The sequence below is a fragment of the Amaranthus tricolor genome, chromosome 13, assembly GCF_026212465.1.
Source record: "Amaranthus tricolor cultivar Red isolate AtriRed21 chromosome 13, ASM2621246v1, whole genome shotgun sequence".
NCBI lineage: Eukaryota > Viridiplantae > Streptophyta > Magnoliopsida > Caryophyllales > Amaranthaceae > Amaranthus > Amaranthus tricolor.
Window position 1 is genome coordinate 6,064,814 of NC_080059.1, and position 20,580 is coordinate 6,085,393.

General features: G+C 34.4%; 3 protein-coding genes across 9 annotated transcripts; 2 read left to right on the forward strand and 1 right to left on the reverse strand.

Annotated features, from left to right (window-relative positions):
• Positions 1-313: 313 nt before the first annotated feature.
• Positions 314-8,897, reverse strand: LOC130798444 (uncharacterized). Of its 7 annotated transcripts, none has more exons than XM_057661432.1 (7): positions 8,175-8,897; positions 6,832-6,969; positions 5,374-5,717; positions 2,438-3,182; positions 2,252-2,348; positions 2,103-2,157; positions 314-1,423 (listed from the first exon to the last, which is right to left on the reverse strand). In XM_057661432.1, the coding sequence occupies exons 1-7, from the start codon at positions 8,581-8,583 to the stop codon at positions 1,364-1,366; spliced, it is 1,848 nt and encodes a 615-aa protein (XP_057517415.1). In that variant the 5' UTR covers positions 8,584-8,897; the 3' UTR covers positions 314-1,363. The 7 variants fall into 7 exon arrangements, with proteins under 7 accessions (XP_057517415.1, XP_057517413.1, XP_057517417.1 ...); XM_057661430.1 differs by having other exon boundaries at positions 6,832-6,993; XM_057661434.1 differs by having other exon boundaries at positions 6,832-6,993; positions 7,456-8,897.
• Positions 8,898-9,327: 430 nt separating this feature from the next.
• Positions 9,328-10,277, forward strand: LOC130798448 (oleosin G-like). The gene has a single exon (XM_057661438.1). The coding sequence runs from the start codon at positions 9,747-9,749 to the stop codon at positions 10,224-10,226; it is 480 nt and encodes a 159-aa protein (XP_057517421.1). The 5' UTR covers positions 9,328-9,746; the 3' UTR covers positions 10,227-10,277.
• Positions 10,278-17,863: 7,586 nt separating this feature from the next.
• On the forward strand, positions 17,864-18,678 carry LOC130798449 (agamous-like MADS-box protein AGL80). The gene has a single exon (XM_057661439.1). The coding sequence runs from the start codon at positions 17,951-17,953 to the stop codon at positions 18,482-18,484; it is 534 nt and encodes a 177-aa protein (XP_057517422.1). The 5' UTR covers positions 17,864-17,950; the 3' UTR covers positions 18,485-18,678.
• Positions 18,679-20,580: the final 1,902 nt, after the last annotated feature.

Below are 20,580 nucleotides of genomic sequence, written 5' to 3' on the forward strand. Positions count from 1 at the left end.
AGACCAGGTTGTCGTAGAACGGTTTGGTCTGATCCAGTCTCACGACTTAAATGGTCCAATCTAATCTGAAAGAACCCTTATTTTTTTTATTTTCTTTTTTAAAATGTATTTTTAATAAAACAAATAAAAACTTCAAAATACAAAACCACATCCCACCCATCCAACGAAAATTTGAAAAAACTAAAACTTTTTCAATAAATTTTTTAAACAAGCATGGAAAATTTAGTTTACAAGCATGAAAAATTTAGTTCCCAAACTAAGCATCTTAAATTAGAAATTGCCCGTTATCACTAACAACATCTTAAATTAGAAATTGCCCGTTATCACTAACAACGGGCAATTCATGAGTCATGACTACCTTGGTTGAAACTTGAAAGAGAAAGAAACATCATCTCCAATCTCCATGACTACAATGGTCGAAGTTGGAACAATTTCTTTTTAAAATTTTCCAGATATTATATAAAGCTTGAATCTTTTAAGTGCAAAAGATTTAGGAAACCTAATCTTTCCAAATATTTCACAATTTGTTGAGAAAATTTTGAAAGCTCTACTCTTCATGTTGCAACGATAAAACTTATAATTGTCTAAAAGTAGCCACCTCCACCACCAAATGCTAACTAAACAAGGAATGATTTTTTTGAAAGTAGCAATTTGACCTAATCAAACTAGCAACTAATTGGTCAAATACACCCTGAATTTCTCACAAAATAATCACATACTCTTCTGTTCCAGCCATTTACTCCATTACTTTTCACACAAATACACACAAAGACTAAAAATACTGTAACCGTCGCAATTGCAATCATGGAACGTTGATGCAGTAACGGGAGTAATACGGTTAATATAACGCCTAAATATCAATCGAAATCAAATCATATCCCTCGACTCGGCTGAAAACACGGTTTTTTACACCTTTTCAACACGAAAAATATCGGTTTGTATATTTTGAAAACCTTTACAACGCAGCCGATGCGATGCGGCCTTGTTTTTACACTTTAAGTAGCAGGATACTTAGAAATAAGAGGAATAAAAAGAGTAAAAGTGGTGTCATCCAAAAATAGAAATGAGCAAATTCGAGTCCACATCATATCCTAATAAGTAGTGAGTAGCAACTATTTTAGCAAAAGTTGCTTAAATAATGATATAACTTATTCTAGTTCAACTAACCAATTTTACAAAAGTTGAAGGGTACATGGACAATGATATTATGTCAAATAATACTGGTATCAAAACTGCTTGGTGCAGAAGTGCATCGGAGTATTCAGTCGTAATCAGGATCAAATTTGCGACATATAAAATGAAAGCTGAACCAAATACCTTTACATTAGTTAGCATGTTGTCAAAGTACGTAAACCTTTGCACATCAGAACAAATGCTCCTTCCGATATTCACACACAATCACTGGTACACTTGTAGGTGGAACCTGATCACGACAAATTAGATATTAGAAACTATCATACTTGTTTCAAACTCAGAGATTGGCACTAATTTATCGTTCTTTGTTTCATGGTTATAATGATCATCACCCGAAAACTACAAATCACATTATTTGTTGTACCGGGGAATGGAAAAAGGCGAAATTGGATCAGACTATAGGAGACAGCTATTTGATGTGGTTTATCATTAGGAGGCACAACACAGTTCAAGTCGGATCAAACTATCAGATTTTGAAATTGAATTAGGGTCGGATTCAATCTGAATTTCCATGCCTGCTTTACATACTACAACAGCTAGTACCAGAAAGATTTTGCATTTTTGAAGGGCTCTATCATTAACAAAACAATGCCAAAGCCTTATCCCCAAAAGATTAGGTCGGCCATTCATGGGTTCAATAAATATTTTAAGTACAATGATATATCTTTGAGATGCATAAGCTCTGTGTGTGTGTGTATAGAGGAATTAATTGGTTCGATAAACTTGACAAAGATTCAAAAAGGCACATTAAGTCGGTTATATAAGTTGTAATATTCTGAGGAACACCGAATAGGAAACTCATATAATAAGCCTATTTCATTATTTGTCATCTCAAAATTTCATTTTTTAAGAGTATAATCGGAGGAATACTCTAAACTCAAAGAAAAAGCATTATTATTTATACATACCAAGCCATAGTCCGTAATGATCAATGATATGTAATCTGACGGAGTGGCATCATAACTGTAAACGGCGTCAGCATCAGCAATATCATTAGGTTTGAACAGGCAAAATTAATTTCTTTATGCAAAAGATCAAAATAAAACAAGATACTCACAGCAAATTCAGGAGTTGTAAGTTTTTCATATTCCTATAATCCTCTAAATAATTTACATCCTTTTTGCCAGGCACCTTACACATAGCATCAGGATCACCTGCAAAGAACACGCTCATCATTAGGAAATTTAGATGGAGCCTTCAAAAGTATCCTTGTTAAGCATTTTTCATTGGACAAGTGCATTACCAATTTCATTGGAACATATGGAATCAAGTAGTACTCTCTCATGAAACTTATAGGCTTCACAACAAACTAACACTGGAACACGAAACGAATGAGCAACCATAGCAACACATGCTGTTCCGATCCTTGAATAAACAGTTCCATTAGAAAATATAGACGCAGCGCCTATAAAAACTCTCGTGACTTCATGCATGACATTAGAAATAGCATTAATATGAGTGTAAGTACAGCTCAGACCTTTTGCAACCAGCCTACGAAGCAAACCTTGACCTTCAAACTTAGGCCGTGAATCAACTATTACAACCCGAAATTTCTTCCCCAGATCATGAGCATATATCAAGACCATTTCAACAACACTGGAACAGGCATAAGTAAGAAGAACATCACCGTCCCTTATTTTGGTGGCAGCCAATTGCATGATAACCTTGTCTGCTATTACTATTTTTTCATTAATGTAACGATCAATAGCGGAAGACAAATTAGCTTTTGTCTCTGATTCCGAAAGACTTGAGGGTAACTTCGCAATGTGTGTCTTTAGGTACCTTATTGCATTACCCATACTGATAGAGATAGGCCTGCATTCGTTCAGGAATGACACATAGCTACTGATCCTTGTGGTCAATTCCCTAGTTAGACTTTTATCTGCTGGGGCGTTAAAGTCTTCAATGGCTTCTTTAAATGCATAGAGCATCACGATACATCTTGCAGTACTACCAGATATATTGCCTGACAAATATTGCATACCAACCTGACACAAAAATGCAATGTTGTTCAAGCAAATAGCAAGTACATGTATGTTAACAATTCTAATTAGTTTTCTTTCGCAGAAATTTTCCAATCCGCTTTCTAAAAGTGTAAGACACAGCAATCAACCTCCATAAGCACACTTGAAAATGTCATGCAGTTGGTGAGCTGTTTGTTAACTAAAATGTTCTAATTTCAGGGCTTTGTTTTTCTTTCGCTTATTTGCAAATTTAGCCAGACAGATGTAAATACTCTCTGGTAGAAGAGTATAACTCAAACATAATTACAAATATCATTCAGTTCCTAGTGCCTTAATAGTCCTCCCAATAGACCAATTAATGTAGAGTTCGAACAAGGAAAAACTGCATTTATTAATTTTTAACCTTATAGGCGGCTTGAAAGGTGAAATAGCTTTAAGGGCTATGACTAAACAATGGAACTTGAATTTGTACTCCATTCAATATAAAATCAACTAATCCTAATTCCTAAGTGACTCTCATTAAAGAAAATATAAATGGAAAGTTAGTGGAAAAAATATAGAGACTACAACTAATAAAAAATATTTTTATAAAGTTAGTGGGAAACACGTGGGAACCATAAAGAATATAAAAATGTTAAAAATAAATTTAGTGGAAAATATATGGGAACCATAAGCATTTTTAAAATATTAAAATAAGGATGAACAAGGTTATTTTTGTCCAAAATTTGTGATATAAATGGAAAGATTCTTTATGGAAACAACAAATTGAACACCTCAAAATAGAAAGTGGGAACTTCTTTAAGGAACAGGGGGAATACTTATTAGTTATTACTATATTGAATATACTTAAAACCTATGTTACTCGGACTCTTCATTTTGCTTCACGTACCCGTGTCCGATCCTTGATCCTCGGACAATGGTATCATAGTTACATGGAACGTGGAACGTAGCCATGTTTCGTGATCCGGGAACGTTAGTCCCCAATCACCACGAAACGCGATCCAAATCGCTCAAGGTGATGTCCCGGTGTTAAACACCTTTTTAAAAGGTATTTTGGCCTTTATTTACAAATTAAAGAAAAAAGAAGAGAAAAAAAAACAAGATGAAACCTAGAATTCTAAAAATATTTCACATGAAAATAATTTCTTAAAACCAATTAATCATTTTAGTTTAATTTTGTTTTCAAACATATATTTTATGCATAATGTATCTCGTACCCAATCGTTCCCGATTCAATCTAGGTTACGTTTCGTGTTCCAGTTTTCGTTCCCTGTTCCAAACCGAATGTCGTTCCAAGCAACAATGATTGGTATGGCACTTAGACACTTCATTTTAGGCGTAGAATTAAGTATTTAGACGTATTCGATACTTGGACACGTACCAGTATCCAACATCAGTACCCGAGTCCAAGTAACATAGCTTAAAACTAAAACCAATATATTTTATTCAAATTTTTGTATAACATTTCAAGTAACGTGCACTATAATTACGCTTATATTGTTATGGAAAAAGTACATAAGATTTATTAAGGTAGGCGCGGCATAAATAAGCCAAAGGCACAACACTGAAGAGTATGGGTTGTGGGCTCAGGTTGTGCCGCAGGCTCACCATTCAACTTTTTTTGGCTAGACACAGGTACAAGCAACGAAGAACACTTGGATCTTGCCTAGGACTAACAATTGAAGCCCACTAGTATGAAAGCACGACATAAAGCATGGTATGGCACGACACAATCCAATAACACTAAGTTTTGGTACATGCAATATTAAATTTTCAAAAAAAATTGAGAACATATAAGGTCAAGGATCATACTGAAGGCATTTTTTAACTCGAAAACCAAACTTTTTGATACCCCACAACTAATGTTGGTTACTCCCTACGATTCAAAAAAAATACAAATTTGTATTGTTCCCATCGGCATGGAGTTAACAAATAGTTACCAAATTCGAGTGAACAATGTCAAAGTGAGTAGTGAAAAATAATAAGGTGAGAGAGAGTGTGTTATAATAAAGTCAACGAAATTGAGTCAACATTGAATATCATGAACGTTCTATGTAGCCAAAGGGAATATAGCATTACCAAAGTTCGAGTAGCTAGATAATATAACAATTAACATTTAGAACCTTGTCCGATTACCAGGTTAAGATGTCTGCTATTTTTCTTAATACTAATAAAAAAATAAAATAAAATCAAAATGTTTGGTAAATTAGAGTACCTTGCACACAGCAGGATGAACTGGATCCAGATTGAAAAACTTAGAATCTAGATCATGGAGCTGATTTCCATATTCATACTGAGGTAAATGCCGAAAGAGCTCAACTCTGTTTTTAGCTTCAACTTGCTTAACAAGAGAACGCTTTTTAGCCTTTTCCACTCTGTTCTTCTCATCATACTGCATCCGAGGAGGAGGGATATCCTTTCTCTTCTCCTTCTCAGTTGGACGATCACCTCCTTTTGTTTCAGATACAGGCAAGGAAGATGTTGCCTGAAGAACATCTTTCTTTTGCGAATGCGGCTTTAATGCCTTTGTCGACTTTTCAGTGACACCAGCAGCCACACCTGAAATAATCATACCTAATTCTGGGTTAGAACTCAATAAATGGCAATACATACAAATCTTTCCTGAAATAATCATACCCAGAAAGCAATTCTTAAGATACTAAATTTGTTTCCATAATCAACTCTATTAAACTAATTATCCCTTCACAAAGAAAATAAAGATGGTTTGGCTTATCACAGATTCAAAGTCTCTAGTACCAAACTTTGAAACCTCTTAAGATAGAGAAGGACTTGAGAGAGGCTCCCAAATCTCAAGACTCAAAATCCACATACCTCTGCTGAGCAACTTCTACTAACATCAAATCTTTAATCCTCTCCAATACAATTTTCTGCAATATTTAAGAATTTATCTTGTTTCTTAATATTTTAGCCTCAATGAATGGTTTATCTCTAAATTCGCATCAATTCTGATCTGGTCATTTTTGAACATACCAAACTTGCCATCATGTATGGGTCAAGCAAGTTCCATGATTAGAAAATAACCCTAGCCACTCATCTCACACAGTATCTGTAGTCACTGTACCCTCGTCATCAGCTGAAGTGTACGTACAAAAATTCTTGCTGCAAAAAATCCCTCTTTCCCATCTCAAGTCAACAAGTCACTAGCAGGCATGGCCCATTGTGATGAAAATCTCTGGCAACTTAGGCCTTTTCTAAGCCATTTAAGTCATAAGTTTGGGAAAATGGCATAGCACTCACTCCTGTTTCATTATAATGTTAATAGACAATATTTGTAATTTTTGTCGCCATTTTCTAGGAGATGAAGGCCATATTAATCGTGTTCATGGAAATTACACCAGAATCAAATTGTGGCCTCCTTATGTTTGTGTCTGGTGGTTCTGCTTAATTTGATTTTGTCCTCACTGATTGTGGTTTTGTGGTGCCTTCTATAAACAGGCTACTTTAAGATAATAATGGCAATTTTGACTTTCTAATGGATATTGCTGTTGAAACTTAAAAGCTCTAATGAATGAGCAAATGCTCAGAGAAAGCAAAAATACCTGTGTAACTAAGTATGATGGGTCACAGTAGCCCAAAAAAAAATCACACACACTTATATACACCATACTGTCCTTTTATCACCCAAAAGAAAGAAAATGAAAAAGTGTCTGACCTTTTTTAGCTGATTTGGCAGCTCTTTGTGCTTCCTGTAGAGCACGCCTTTCAGCTTTGCTGGTTTTTTCCTTCAATGGTTTTGATGCTGGATTCAAGCCCTCATTAGACACTTCTTCATTCATTTTTGCTAACTTCTCTGTGTGATTGTTTTCATTACTAACTGCAATGTGGATCATGTAAACAAACATGCATACTCACTGTAGGCGATTTATAATGAAAGTCATATGGAGTTTTTGCGACTTATGTACCATAAAAGAAGGATAGAAAAGGATCAAACAAAAACCCAAAACAAATAAGGCTACAGATAATAATACATTTACATATACTAATATATGGTACGCTATAACAACTAAAAGTGAATTAAATTCCATAATCGTGTATTGATCAATTCTATTTTCTAGTCAATAAATAGACCATGATGACATATTCCAAACATCAAGTAATAAAGCCACATAATTAGGGACAATAACTTTGTTATCACAAAGGGAAAAGTTACATACATCCGACCTCCAAACTAGAGCTACTTAATAGATTTTGGTAATGGTATGTTGAAATGTTAATAACAATTTAGTTTGCACAATAACAAGACAAGGTTGACGCAAAAAAAGTGAGTATCACATACCTTCATACATGGCTTTGACAGGATTCATTAAGCTACCAAAACACAAGCAATACAATCACAGCCAGAAATAAAAATGTTTGCATGAGATCAGATTTAAGAGGAATGCAATTCCCTCTCAACGAATAGCTCCCAAAAGAGGAAATGGTAAAGAAAGTTCACTATTCTCAGAATATCTTATCAACAAGAATCAAGAATAAACCATAAAAGAGAAAAGCAATCTCATTGGGTAGACATTGACAAGAACTTAAATTCAGACCGCTTGTAATCCCTTAATATTCCCAGTTATGCCTCCAAAAAAGCATCGAAAATTTCACGTTATCATACTTATTAAAAAAATTGCACAAAAACCTTAAGAAATGTAGCATCTAGAGTATCTTTCACACCCTCCTGAATGGAATTTTTTAAACTTCCCCCCACAAAACCTCACATAATTTTCCCCATCAATAAAAGTCAACTCTAACATGGGATTGATTTCAGAGCAAAGGAATTGGTCAAAACTTGAATCTTTTTCTTCATACTTACTTGCATTGTTACAAAAACCCCACTTGCCAAACTAAGCACAAACTATTTCAATTCAACCGATATAGGAGTAAAAACTAATCAATATAATACCAATTTACATATAATGCCCATCAGATTATCTCCTCAAATCTCAACCCATAACTTGAAAAACCCTAATCCCCAATACACATAAATATCTAAAAAAAAAATGAACTAACCATGATTAATAACAGTAGTTTCATCGTCGGCAGTAGATTCAGGATTAACAGGGGAATTAAGCCCAGACATATCAAAAGCAAGGCTATACTTCCCAGAACTACTTCGAACCCATTCTTCGGAATAATCAGGGTGAGTTGACTCGGGGGAAGAACCGGCTAGGTAAGAGTGGGAATCGTCAAAAACTCGGCGAGCAGTAGAAAGAGGAATAGGGAGAGAAGTAGAAGCGTCAGTAGGGAAATTAGAAAGAGGAATCATGACAGGAGAAAGCGTCGAGTTTTCGCCGGCGCCGGGAACGGAAGAAGGAGCGTCGGTATGAGTATGAGAAGCGTCGAAATTGAAGGTGAAACCAACTTGACGGATTTTAGGATCGATAATTGACCTATTTGGGGGTATTCTTCGAGGTTCCATTTTCTTTTTTCTTTTTTTGGGGAACTAAATTTTTGGGTGAAAGTGAGAGAGAGGGGGGTGATTTGGAGGAGACTCTACTCGGAGGTAAGAGAAAGACAAACTTGACTTTGCTTGTTTTGTTTGTTTATTGTTTTTCTTATTTGTTTGTAGATCATTGGCAAACGGTTGATAACTGATAAAGGTTATTCTGTTAGTTGATAGTTGTTAGTTGATTATCGATAGGTTGATTGAAGTGGACGTTTGGATTAATTGCTTCTATCAAGTGATTTGACCAGTTCATTTTGAACACGTTAGGAGAGCATATTGTTGTAAATTGGCTGATTGCAATAAATTGTTTTAGCTAAATAATTTAACAAACATTAGCATTCGATGATTTGACTACCTAACCATTTTATTTATATGTAAATAAATAAACTAAAATTGTTCATCGGTAATGAATATGCATTTTGGGATTAATTTTAATGAAATATGTTATTTGGAGATATATGTTTTCCTTTATAACGTTTCATTATTAATCAATATATCACTAAGTGCTGATTGATGAAAATAAATTTATTAAAAAAATGTTTAATGTAAAACAAGCATATGATTAGAAATCCTTTATAATGATTTTTCTAGTTAAATTATATTTAAATTTTTATTATCATTACTACCATTTAATTAATATTAACAATAATATATGTGGTTATTAAGGAAGTTTGGCAATAGGAGTGAAATTGTGAGAATCAAGCGTGGGACTAAGGTAGGGATCGTTAGATTGTAATTAATCACATTAAAGTTATAAACTATCATATTATATCTATAAAATTTGTCACTTTAAAATAAGAAGAGATCAACGTAAGATCATAATTAGTCAATTTTAAATTATAATTGATCATTTTAATCTATAATAGAAACAATCACTTTAATTATAATTAATTACTTTAAAATTATAAATAATTATTATTTTAAAACCATAAGTTTACATCACATCACCTCAATATTAGAATGACCATCAACAATTTGTGAACCCATATAGCATTGTTACACGTGCAAGTTTGCATGTCCCTAACACAATACATACCCACATTGATCCAACTCTTAACGTGTCATCCCTCCCCTACATAGCATTCTTCCCTTAATGGCCTAATCTTCTCCTATTCCCTTGGCAATTGGCATCAATAATGGCCATTACAACCACTACATCTACATTACACACCTTCTTACGCCGCCTTCAACACACCTCCGCCTCTAACTCCACCCAACATCTTCCCCTCCTTACCCTCCTTATCTCCACCGCCATATTCCTCCTGCTCGCCACCCTCACCCTAACCGCCACCCTCATCGGCCTCGTCTTTTTCGTTCTCGGTCTCATCGTTTTTGTTCCCTTCATCATCCTTTTTAGCCCCATTTGGCTCCCTATTTTTGTGTGTGTTTTTGTTCCTCTTCTCGGATTTGTATCTCTTTGTGGGTTTGGTTTCGTCGCCTTGGCTGCTTTGTGGTGGGTCTACCGGTACTGCCGGGGGATGCACCCACCAGGTTCCGACCGGTTTGATTATGCTAGGAACAGTATTGCCAATACGGCTCGAGGCGCCAGGGATTATGCTAGGGAGTATGGTGGGTATCTTCATTCTAAGGTTAAGGATGCGGCCCCTGGTGCTTAAGTCATGGCGCTTTTAAGTCGGGGGTGGTTTAGAGCATGTTAAGATGTAAGATCGTATAGGAGCCTTAAATATTTTTTCGTTTTCTATATAGTTTTAAGGTTCAAAATTTTGAGACATTGTAAAATAAATGGGATATGAAAATTACTCATCCCGATTTTATATGTTCTTTTCAAATAAAATTTATGAATTTTAGTGTTAAACTTTGATTATAATTTTTGATTGATCTATAAGGAAAAATATATTTATGTAGAATCTTATTAGATACGTCTTAATATATATTTTTTAAATATCAATGTTTTTGAAATTTTAGAACTCATATAGTCAAAATTATTTGATTTGAGTCACCATTAAAAACAATCACCACCTTGACGAAAATTCATAGTCAGCAAACGATCTCACCAACACATAGTGAATATATCTCAAGCCAAAACCCGATGCAAAGCTCATACATAAGTCATACATCACGATAAGTCTTCAACTAAGTCTCATCCCGAAAAGTCTTCAACCAAGACTCATCACACACTCGTCATCAAGTATAACAACTCATAATGCTCCACCTGCATCACAAGTTTCGGGCAAGCTCCACCTTAAGGCCAACATGCTTACAATAGGAGCTCCCCAACACCGCCCCAAAGGGCCTACTGAATCACATAGTAATCAATATTTAGCAAGTCTAAGCAATGTTTAAACTTACTAAATGGAACAAACTTAGTAAAGAAATCAGTTGGGTTGTCAACGGTCCCGATCTTCTTTACCTTTACCCTCTTGTCAGTACGCAAGAAATGATACCTGACATCAATGTGCTTGGTCCGATCATGGTGTACTTGGTCTTTAGCTAAGCAAATGACACTTAGACTATCACAATACACCGTAGCAAAATCCTGTGCAATACCCAGTTCACCTACAAGGCCTTTGCGCCATATAGACTCCTTAGCTGCAGAAGTTAAAGCCATGTACTCAGCTTCACTAGTAGACCACGTAACCGAAGACTACAATGTAGACTTCCAACTAACCACAAAACCACCTAAAGTAAACATACCCGGTCACCAACCTCCTGTTATCCACATCAGCTGCATAATCAGAATCACTATACCCAGTTACCAAACACTCCTTACCATTCCCATACACAAGACCAATATCAACTGTTCCTCTCAAATAGTGAAAAATCCTTTTCACCCCCTGCCAGTGCTCTCTCCCAGGTCGAGCCATGAACCTACTCACAACATTAACAACGTGCGCAAAATCCGGCCTAGTACAGACCACTGCATATATCAAACAACCAACTGCGTTGGCATAAGGGACCCTAGACATATACGCCAACTCCTCCTCGGTTAGAGCTGACATAGACAAAGACAATTTGCAACTCACAGATGTTGGTGTACTTTATAGGCTTCGATTTCTTTATCCCAAAACGAGACAAAATCTTTTCGATGTAACTTTTCTGAGTCAAGAAAATTTTACCCTTAGCCCGATCCCTATAAATCTCCATACCCAAAATCTTTTTAGCTGGACCCAAATCTTTCATGTCAAATTTCGAGCTAAGCAACTCTTTAAGTCTAGCAACATCAGATTTATTCTTTTTGGCAACAAGCATGTCATCAACATATAACAACAGATAAATCATGGAACCATTATCTAACTTACAATGATACACACAGCAATCATACGAGTTTCTATCAAAACCATGCGAAACAATAAAAGAATTAAACCTCTTGTACCATTGCCGAGGAGATTGCTTAAGTCCATACAATGACTTTAGCAATCTGCATGCATAGTGCTTTTTCCCTGGAATCTCGAATTCCTCGGGCTGTTTCATCAAAATCTCCTCCTCCAAATCACCATGTAGGAAAGTCGTCTTAACATGTAGCTACTCCAGCTCAAGGTCATAATGTGCTACAATTGATAATAGCACACGAATAGAAGTATGTCGAACCACCAGTGAGAATATCTCCACAAAGTCAACCCCTTCTACCTGACTGAACCCTTTTGCAACTAGCCTAGCCTTAAAATGAACTTTCTCAGATTCAGATGACCCTTCTTTCTTCTTAAAAATCCACTTGCACCCTATAAGCTTCCTCCCCTCTGGTACCTTCACAAGTTCCCATACTCTGTTCTTGTAAAGAGACTGCATCTCTTCACCCATTGCAGCAAGCCATTACACCGATTCACTACAACTAATTGCTAGTTTATACGTGGCAGGTTCATATGACTCTATATCATCAGCTACACTCAATGCATAACCTATCCAATTCTCAACAAAGCAATTTCTTCCTTCCATCTCTTCAATCAACCTAACAGAGTAACAGGCTTCTTGATAACTCGTTTAGGTTTCTCAAGAATGGTGTCAGAATGACTAGATGACTCCAGATTAGACTGCTCCACCTCCTCCACAGAGTTCAAAGAATATGGAACAACCTCAGGTTTAGGAGTACTCGGCACTGGAACCTCAGTATCATCATCAATAAACTGCACTCGAGGTAAATCAGCAATGGATGACTGATGTACCTCAAGTACTCCATTTGTCTGCAGCAAGTTCTCCTCTTTTTTTCCCAATTCAGAAGACTCCGAGCTCTTCTTGGAATATATGGTGCTCTCGTCAAAAGTGACATCCCTACTAAGGATGACTTGACCCTCCGAAGGTGAATAGATCCTAAATCCCTTCACACCATCACCATACCCAACAAAACACCCCCGTCTTGAATCGTGGATCCAACTTACCCTCACTAACACGATAATAAGCAACACAGCCAAAAATCTTGAAATTAGAGAAACTAGGCAACCTACCACTCCAGATCTCAAACGGGATTTTGAAGTCAACTCTCAAATGAGGACCCCTATTGATGATATAACAAGCTCTCATCACAGCTTCACTCCAATATTTCCTCCCAAGCCTTGCATTAGAGAGCATGCATCGAACTCTCTCAAGTAGTGTCTGATTAACCCGCTCTGCAACACCGTTCTGCTGTGGTGTCATCCTGACGGTATGATGCCGACCAAGACCCTTATCTGCACATAACTAATTAAACTCCTCTTTGCAAAACTCTAGCCCATTGTCTGTTCGTAGCTTCTTGATCTTCCTACCCTGTCGATTCTCCACCAAAGCTTTCCATTACTTAAAAGCTTTTAAAAACCTTATCCTTTGACTTGAGCAACCTAAGCCATATGTATCGGGACTTGTCATCTACAAATGACACAAAATAGGGAAAACCTCCGATACCTTCAACCCTAGATGGACCCCAGCAATCTGAATGGATATAATCGAGCACATCATCAGTAATGTGAGCACCCTTGCTGAATTTTGACCTGTGTTTCTTCCCAAACACACAATGCTCACAAAATTTAAGGTTGACAACCTTGATCCCGGATAGTAGACCCCTCTTAGTCAATAGCTGTATCTCCTTCTCCCCCATATGACTAAGCCTCATGTGCCAAATCTTGGTCATCTCCTGGTGAGACACTGATGCGCAAACCGCAGAATTAGACAGTGTGACACCCTCTAAGACATAGAGGGTGTTCCTCTTGATACCCTTGAGTACCAACTCCGAACCTTGATAAATAGACAACTCCCCATCAAAAAACACTCCATTGTACCCCAAATCATCCAAGGTACCCAATGAAATCAGATTCTTCCCCAAAGTAGGGACATGCCGCACCCTAGTCAATGTTAACTTTCGCCCATCACTAGTTCTCAATCTCATGGACCCAATACCCGTAATCTTACAAGGTGCATTGTTACCTACAATAACTTTACCCCCATTGCAAGACTCATACGTGTCAAACCAGTCTCGATACGGACTCATATGGAACGAACACCCCGAATCTAGAACCCAGTCATCAGAAAGATTCCTCAGACTTAGCAGAACTCACTAATGCCAAGTCTTCCTCCGAATTATAGTTCTCCTTCGGTTTTTCCTCAACTACAGCAACTTGGGATTTGCCCTTCCTCACCGGATAATTAGCCCTAAAGTGACCCGGTTCCTTGCAGTAATAACAGGTTTTTCCCGCAGTCTTACCAGATCCCTCATTGCCGTTTTCAGCACCCGACCAAGTATTGTTGCCCTTGTTAACCCCCTTCTTCTTTTTAAATTTCCCGGACTTAACAAACAACCCACTGCCTCTCTCCCCATTATCACCTATAGCTTTATGACGAAGTTCCCTAGTATGAAGTGCTGCCTTCACTTCTTCTAGGGTCAGAGAGTCATTACCAACAACAAAAGACTCAACAAAATTCTCATAGCTAGACAGTAGAGACACAAGTAAAATCCACGCAGTATCCTCATCATCTATTTTAACATCTAAGTTACGCAAATCCAGAACAATAGAGTTAAGTTTTTCAAGATGTTCCCGTAAGGTAGTACCTGACTGCATTCGGAGGCTGAACAACCGCTGCTTCAACAATGATTTGTTGGTCAGCGACTTAGTCATATACAATGACTTCAATTTCATCCATAATTCCGCCGTTATAGCCTGATTAGCGACCTCCGTGATGATATGATCATCCAAACTTCGAAAAAATTGTAGAATGAGCCTTTTCCTCCATTACTGCTAATTGCCCGTCAGTTAATCCGTCCTCCGATCCCGTAGTAGTACTCTTTGGAGCCAATGGACGCCAGATTTACTGCTGTTTCAACAGAGCCTTCACTTTATTTGCCGTAGCCCGAAACTTTTTTTCCCGGTAAATTTCTCGATTCTTATTGTAGAATCTCCAGCCATTGTTTCACTCAAAAACTCTCCAAGGACTTAAACCTGAGCTCTTGATGCCAATTATTGTGCGACAGCGGAAGCAAGATCGATGAACAATAATGAAACAATAAGAAATTCAATGCAAAAAATAAGAAAATGACACAAGAGATTTAACGTGGTTGACTATCAATGTGATAGCTACGTCCACCGGCACGATATCAAATAATTTCACTATGATTGCATATAATTTACAAGATGAATTACAATCACACTCACGTATTATAATGGCTCTCTTGTGATCTCTCTCAATTTGTGAATCATCATGTATTAGCCCTTAAAATGGGAGTTTATATACTAATGCCCAATAAAAGGAAGTTATTATATAATAAACACAAAGTAATTGTCCCCAAAGACACCTCCCGTGAAAAGAAACCGCCATTTCGCGAGCCGTGTACAACTATGCGAGCCGCGAAATGGAGACAGAACGCACTCCACGCCCCGCGGACCTGGACAGTAGCTGCTCCGTATCCCGCGGATTACTTTTTGACCCATATTCATGTTCTTCAATGGTGCTTGCTAATTTGGTCACCATTAACAACATTGAACCACTCAGTTTTGATGAAATAATGTTAAGAAAATATTTAAATAAAATGTCGATTAAAAAAAAAAAAACTAATGTCACGTCAATAAAAAATTTAAGTAAAATGCATCCACTTAGCGGGTTTTAAACCCTGGTTGATTTTATTTTGGATTTTAAGTAATTTCAATTAATCTCAATAACAATCCACAAAATCTGCCTATGCTATTATCCCATGTTGTTTGGGGTACATGACCAAGTAATGTGGCTATATGAATCACATGGAGACTATTAACAACATACTCTATGGCCAAAAAGTATCTCAATTTAGTTTAGTCTTCAAGACTTAATTTAATTTGTTGTTGATCCCATTTACTCCTTTCTGTTATTTTTTTCATTTTTCACAAATTTCAAAGTAAAGTTTAAACCTCAATATCTCTAAATACGCATAATAAAAAATTATAAAAAATACATAATAAACAAATATACATTAAGACGAATTTAATGAGATCTCACATAAATATATTTTATCTTCTAAATATGTTTTAAAAAACATTAATCAAATTTCTCTCTTCTTAAGGTGGAACATTCCAAATGGGAATAAGAACATTAAATAATGGAGAGAGTATGAGATGGTAAAACAATATAATCAGCTAGAAATGTTTATTCGGGTTATTTGGTCAATTTCAAATTAGATAGTTCGAGTCGGTTTAAAATCGAATTTTGATTTATTTTAGTTTTTACAAAATAATAAACACATTGTAAAATTTAGGTCATATCAAATTCGATTACAAGCTGGTAACTATCAAATCATCAATTGTATTTTGAAATGACCTTTATCAACAAAAAAAACAAAATGCAAACTAGTAGAGGTTAATTGTGATAGGAAAATCATTTGTTGCTCCTTGACATACCCTGATATTTGTCTTTACTTTTCAATGTAAATTTTGTACTATATTAATGTATTTTAGACCATTAACTGAAATACTAATTTTTTCTTATCTAAATTATATATTTTAAAAACGGTAAATGTAATCTGGGAATATAAAAAAGTTCTATACTATGATTGGATTGTCAATTAGTAGGAATAAAAAAGTACATTAAATACGCCTTTAGTATAAATGTATAACAATAATTGAAATTGTCATACAAATTTAATAATTAATTAAATAGTTGAACAGTTAAAATATATATATATATACTAAAAAAGGTGGTAACATATTAAATTAAATTTTCGACTATTTTAAATAGTCGGAAATTTTCGTTAATACTTTGTGTTAATCGAAATTTCTGCCTAATTTTGACTAAAAATGTATTGGTCGGAAGTTCCTACGACTTTTCTTACAGCACAATCAAATAATCAGATTTTTTCGACTAAATTTCCAACTAACACAATTTATTCGGAATTTTTTAGAAACTTAAAATGAGAAAAGGAGAGAAATTACTCATCCTTCATTTTTGACTATTTTCCTATTATTTCTAAACAAAATTTTGGTCCAAAAAAAAAATTATTTCAGACTTTTCGATTGATTTTCAACCAAATTTTTGTCCGAAAAAAAGTTTTTTTCATCTAAGATTTCAATAAAAAAGCTTTTTCTGACTTTATTATATAATTTTTAATCATTCATGATAAACTTAAAAATTTCATTTTATTTTATTAAGCTTGATAAAATTTAAAGAACTAACACTAATGACTATACTAATACGTCTAAAACTAAACTAATATAACTAATAATACACTAATAAATACTACATTATACAATTACGACTAATAATATAAAACTAACACTAAACTAATATTCTCCGAGTATCATGAAAATGATGATGATATAATATGATGAAGAAGATGATGTGATGATGATGATGATGGAATATATGTGAATCAAATAATACCTTTTTCTACTGATTGTTTGAAACAAATATCAGTTCTTTCCTTATTTGTGGTTTAAGAAACTAATATTCTCTCCACAATTGTTCTATTTAGTTTTTGCATACTATCCAATGCACTAATTTAATTCTAAATATCTCTAATTGTACATAATTAAAAATTATAAAAATTTAATATGACGTGTATATTTAAGAATAAAATACAAATTAAGAGTGATTGATAAATAGTATAAATAAATTAATGAGATATTTTGTTTCTAGTAATTGTTATTTATAACAATTATTGATTTATCTTATCTTACCATTAATGGAAGAATATGAAAAAATTGCTGAAGACAACTTTTAATTGATTATGAAGAGACTAAATAAAATGAATGACAGAGAAGTGTTTTCCAAGTCCATCTAAATATTAGTTGTTAATTTATTACCATTAGTTTGATACAATTACATTTAACAATAAAATAATATTATAATATTTATGAAATAAAATTGTAAAGTTTTTCATAAAAGTCACTACTATAAATAAGTTTTCCCCTGCTTATACATACTCGAAAAAAATCATCTCCCACAAAATCCAATGGCAAGAAAGAAAACAAAATTAGCATACATAGAAAACCCGACTACCAGAAGAACAACCTGTAGAAAAAGAGTGAAAGGGCTTTTAAAAAAGGCAGGAGAATTAAAAATCTTGTGTGATATTGATGTTTGTGTTATCATTTACAATTCTAAGAATGATCAAATCCCTGTGGTTTGGCCTTCTTCTGAGGCTGAAGCCAAAAGAATTATCTCTGAGTACCAATTAAGATCAGAGTTTTATCAGTCTCAAAGAAAAGTTGACCAAAAATCATATGTTCAACAATATGTAAACAAAGTTATTGAGAAACTGACAAAATTACAAAGAAAAAACCGAGAAATGGAGATGAAGAATCTTATCGGTCAACTTTTTCTTGGGAAAGCTATAGAAGAAGTTCAACCATTTGATATTGTTGATTTGCTTTCTGCCATTGATGATAAACTTAAAATGGTTGATCATCAAATTAATGTTTTAAAAGAAGTTCAAAAGGTTGATGATGGAGTTGGTCCTTCTCAAATACATTATATGATCCCTTAAATTGTGTGCAGGGAGAGCTATTTTTGTATTACAAGTTTTTTGTTTAAGCCACCAATCCATGTTTGTCATTGTCTTAATACATTCAATATCATAAATACTGAATGTTGTTATTGTTGTCGTGTATACAATCACTTATGAGTACTTTATGGGTAAGAGCCAAGTATTTAATTTGAAGTAGTATTTAGAATCATGAAATTTGTTGTAGATTTTTTTTAAATTGTTTGTTATTGTCATATATCCAATATCATATATCTTAAAGTAGAATGCTGGTGTTTCTGTTGTAAGTGTCACAGATGATAAGAAAATTTTACTTACTTTTAGCTTTTTATTGAATGAAGTTTTTATCTCTTATGGTATGTTTGGATTGGGCCATTTCATTTGAATTGATGAAATTGGCCCAATTTCATTGTTTGGCTAAGCTGCAAAATTGAAATTGAAATTGGTCCAATTCCAACCCAAGTAAAAAACAAATTTTTTATTTCCAACCCATACCTTCCCTAATTTCAATTCCTATTCAACCCAAATATTTTGTTTATTAAATATATATTAAAGTTACTTATCTTGGAAAATATTTTGACACTTTGGCTATTATGTAAATTTTTCATATTTTTTTGGCTTTTCATTTCAATTTTTTTTTTAAAAAAAAAGGTTCAAAATGGGCCCATTTAAGCATTTGGGTCGACCAGTCTAAAAAAATACAAATGACCAGTGAATGGGATAGTGAATTGGACTTCATGTCCACCAACAAGAATCACCCATAAATCCCTTGGGAGTAAGAAAATTTGAAAAAAATAAGATTATTTAACAACTTTATTTCAAAAATAAGCTTCGTGAAAACTTTATTCCCAAAATAAGCGTACGTACATCCAAACCTAGGCTTGGTGTAATGTCACTGTTACTAATAACGAAATAAAAAAAATAGTAAAGTCTCAAGTCGTTGTTAGTAACAGCGACTCTAAGGTTGACTGGTCAACTCCTTAATCTCGTAGGTTGGAATGAGGAAGTAACTGAAATGACGAAGAAGAAACTTAAAACACATTAAGTCGCTGTTAGTAACTGCGATTTGAGGCTTTACTAAATTTTTTTTTAAAAAATTTTTTTTAAAATTTTTTTTAATTCGCTGTTAGTAACAGCGACATTACACCAAGCCTAGGTTTGGATGTACGGACGCTTATTTTGGGAATAAAATTTTCACGAAACTTGTTTTTGGAATAAAGTTGTTAAATAATCATATTTTTTTCAAATTTTCTGAGAGTAACTCCACAATTTTTGTGATAGACGGTCTCTCTAATAGATGCATTAAATATATGGGCTAAATAACCCAACTAATACAAATTAAAGTGAAAATAAAAATGTGAACTTCTTGTTTTGAGGTCGCTTATTTGAAAAACGGTCTCTTATAAAAGTAGTTGTTTACTCTGGTAAAGCAACTACTTTTGCTTAATAGGTAGCAATGGGCCCATTTGATCAACGGTAATAATTAGCACAAATTCTTGTGAGAGGCGGTCTCTTTGAGAGACCATCTCTAATTGAACCAAACCATTATATATTTTTTAAAATATTATAAATAGGCATTAAGAATAATGTAAGTAAACATTTAAGATATTAAAAGTAGGCATTAAGGATATGGTAAGTAAGCATTAAGAATAATGTAAGTAGACATTAATTTTTAATGGGCTGGGCTTAAAATATGTCTCTCAAAGAGACGGTCTCTCAAGAGACTAACTGAATAATTAGTGGCAATGGAAATAATTTTGTAGTGTAAATTTTCATGATAATTCCCATGATAATGAACGTTTAATCTTTAAAAATTTAAATTTAATATTTTTGGTTGAATGTAATTACAAGATTATCCAAACAATGCTATAGAATTTAAATTTGAGAATTCAATTCCAATATTTTCCAAAAAACTATGTGGATTTGAAATATAGGAATTCAATTCTTTGATTTCCAGACGAGATTGAGGAATTGGAATTGGAATTTAAATTCATAATTTCAATTTCTTGAATTGAATTACAAAAATTCAAATAAAATTCGTGTTTTCAAACGCTACCTTAAGTTAATTTGTTTGTTGGTTTTTTAAAAATCATGTAATA

Bases quoted from the DNA above. Each gene is read 5' to 3' on its own strand.
- LOC130798444 (XM_057661429.1), bottom strand. From the start codon at position 8,583: ATGGAACCTCGAAGAATACCCCCAAATAGGTCAATTATCGATCCTAAA. The intron at 2,158-2,251 runs GTGAGTATCTTG...CGCCGTTTACAG, and splicing joins TTACAACTCCTGAATTTGCT to TTATGATGCCACTCCGTCAG. The intron at 1,424-2,102 runs GTATGTATAAAT...TGTCGTGATCAG, and splicing joins TCATTACGGACTATGGCTTG to GTTCCACCTACAAGTGTACC.
- LOC130798448 (XM_057661438.1), top strand. From the start codon at position 9,747: ATGGCCATTACAACCACTACATCTACATTACACACCTTCTTACGCCGC.
- LOC130798449 (XM_057661439.1), top strand. From the start codon at position 17,951: ATGGCAAGAAAGAAAACAAAATTAGCATACATAGAAAACCCGACTACC.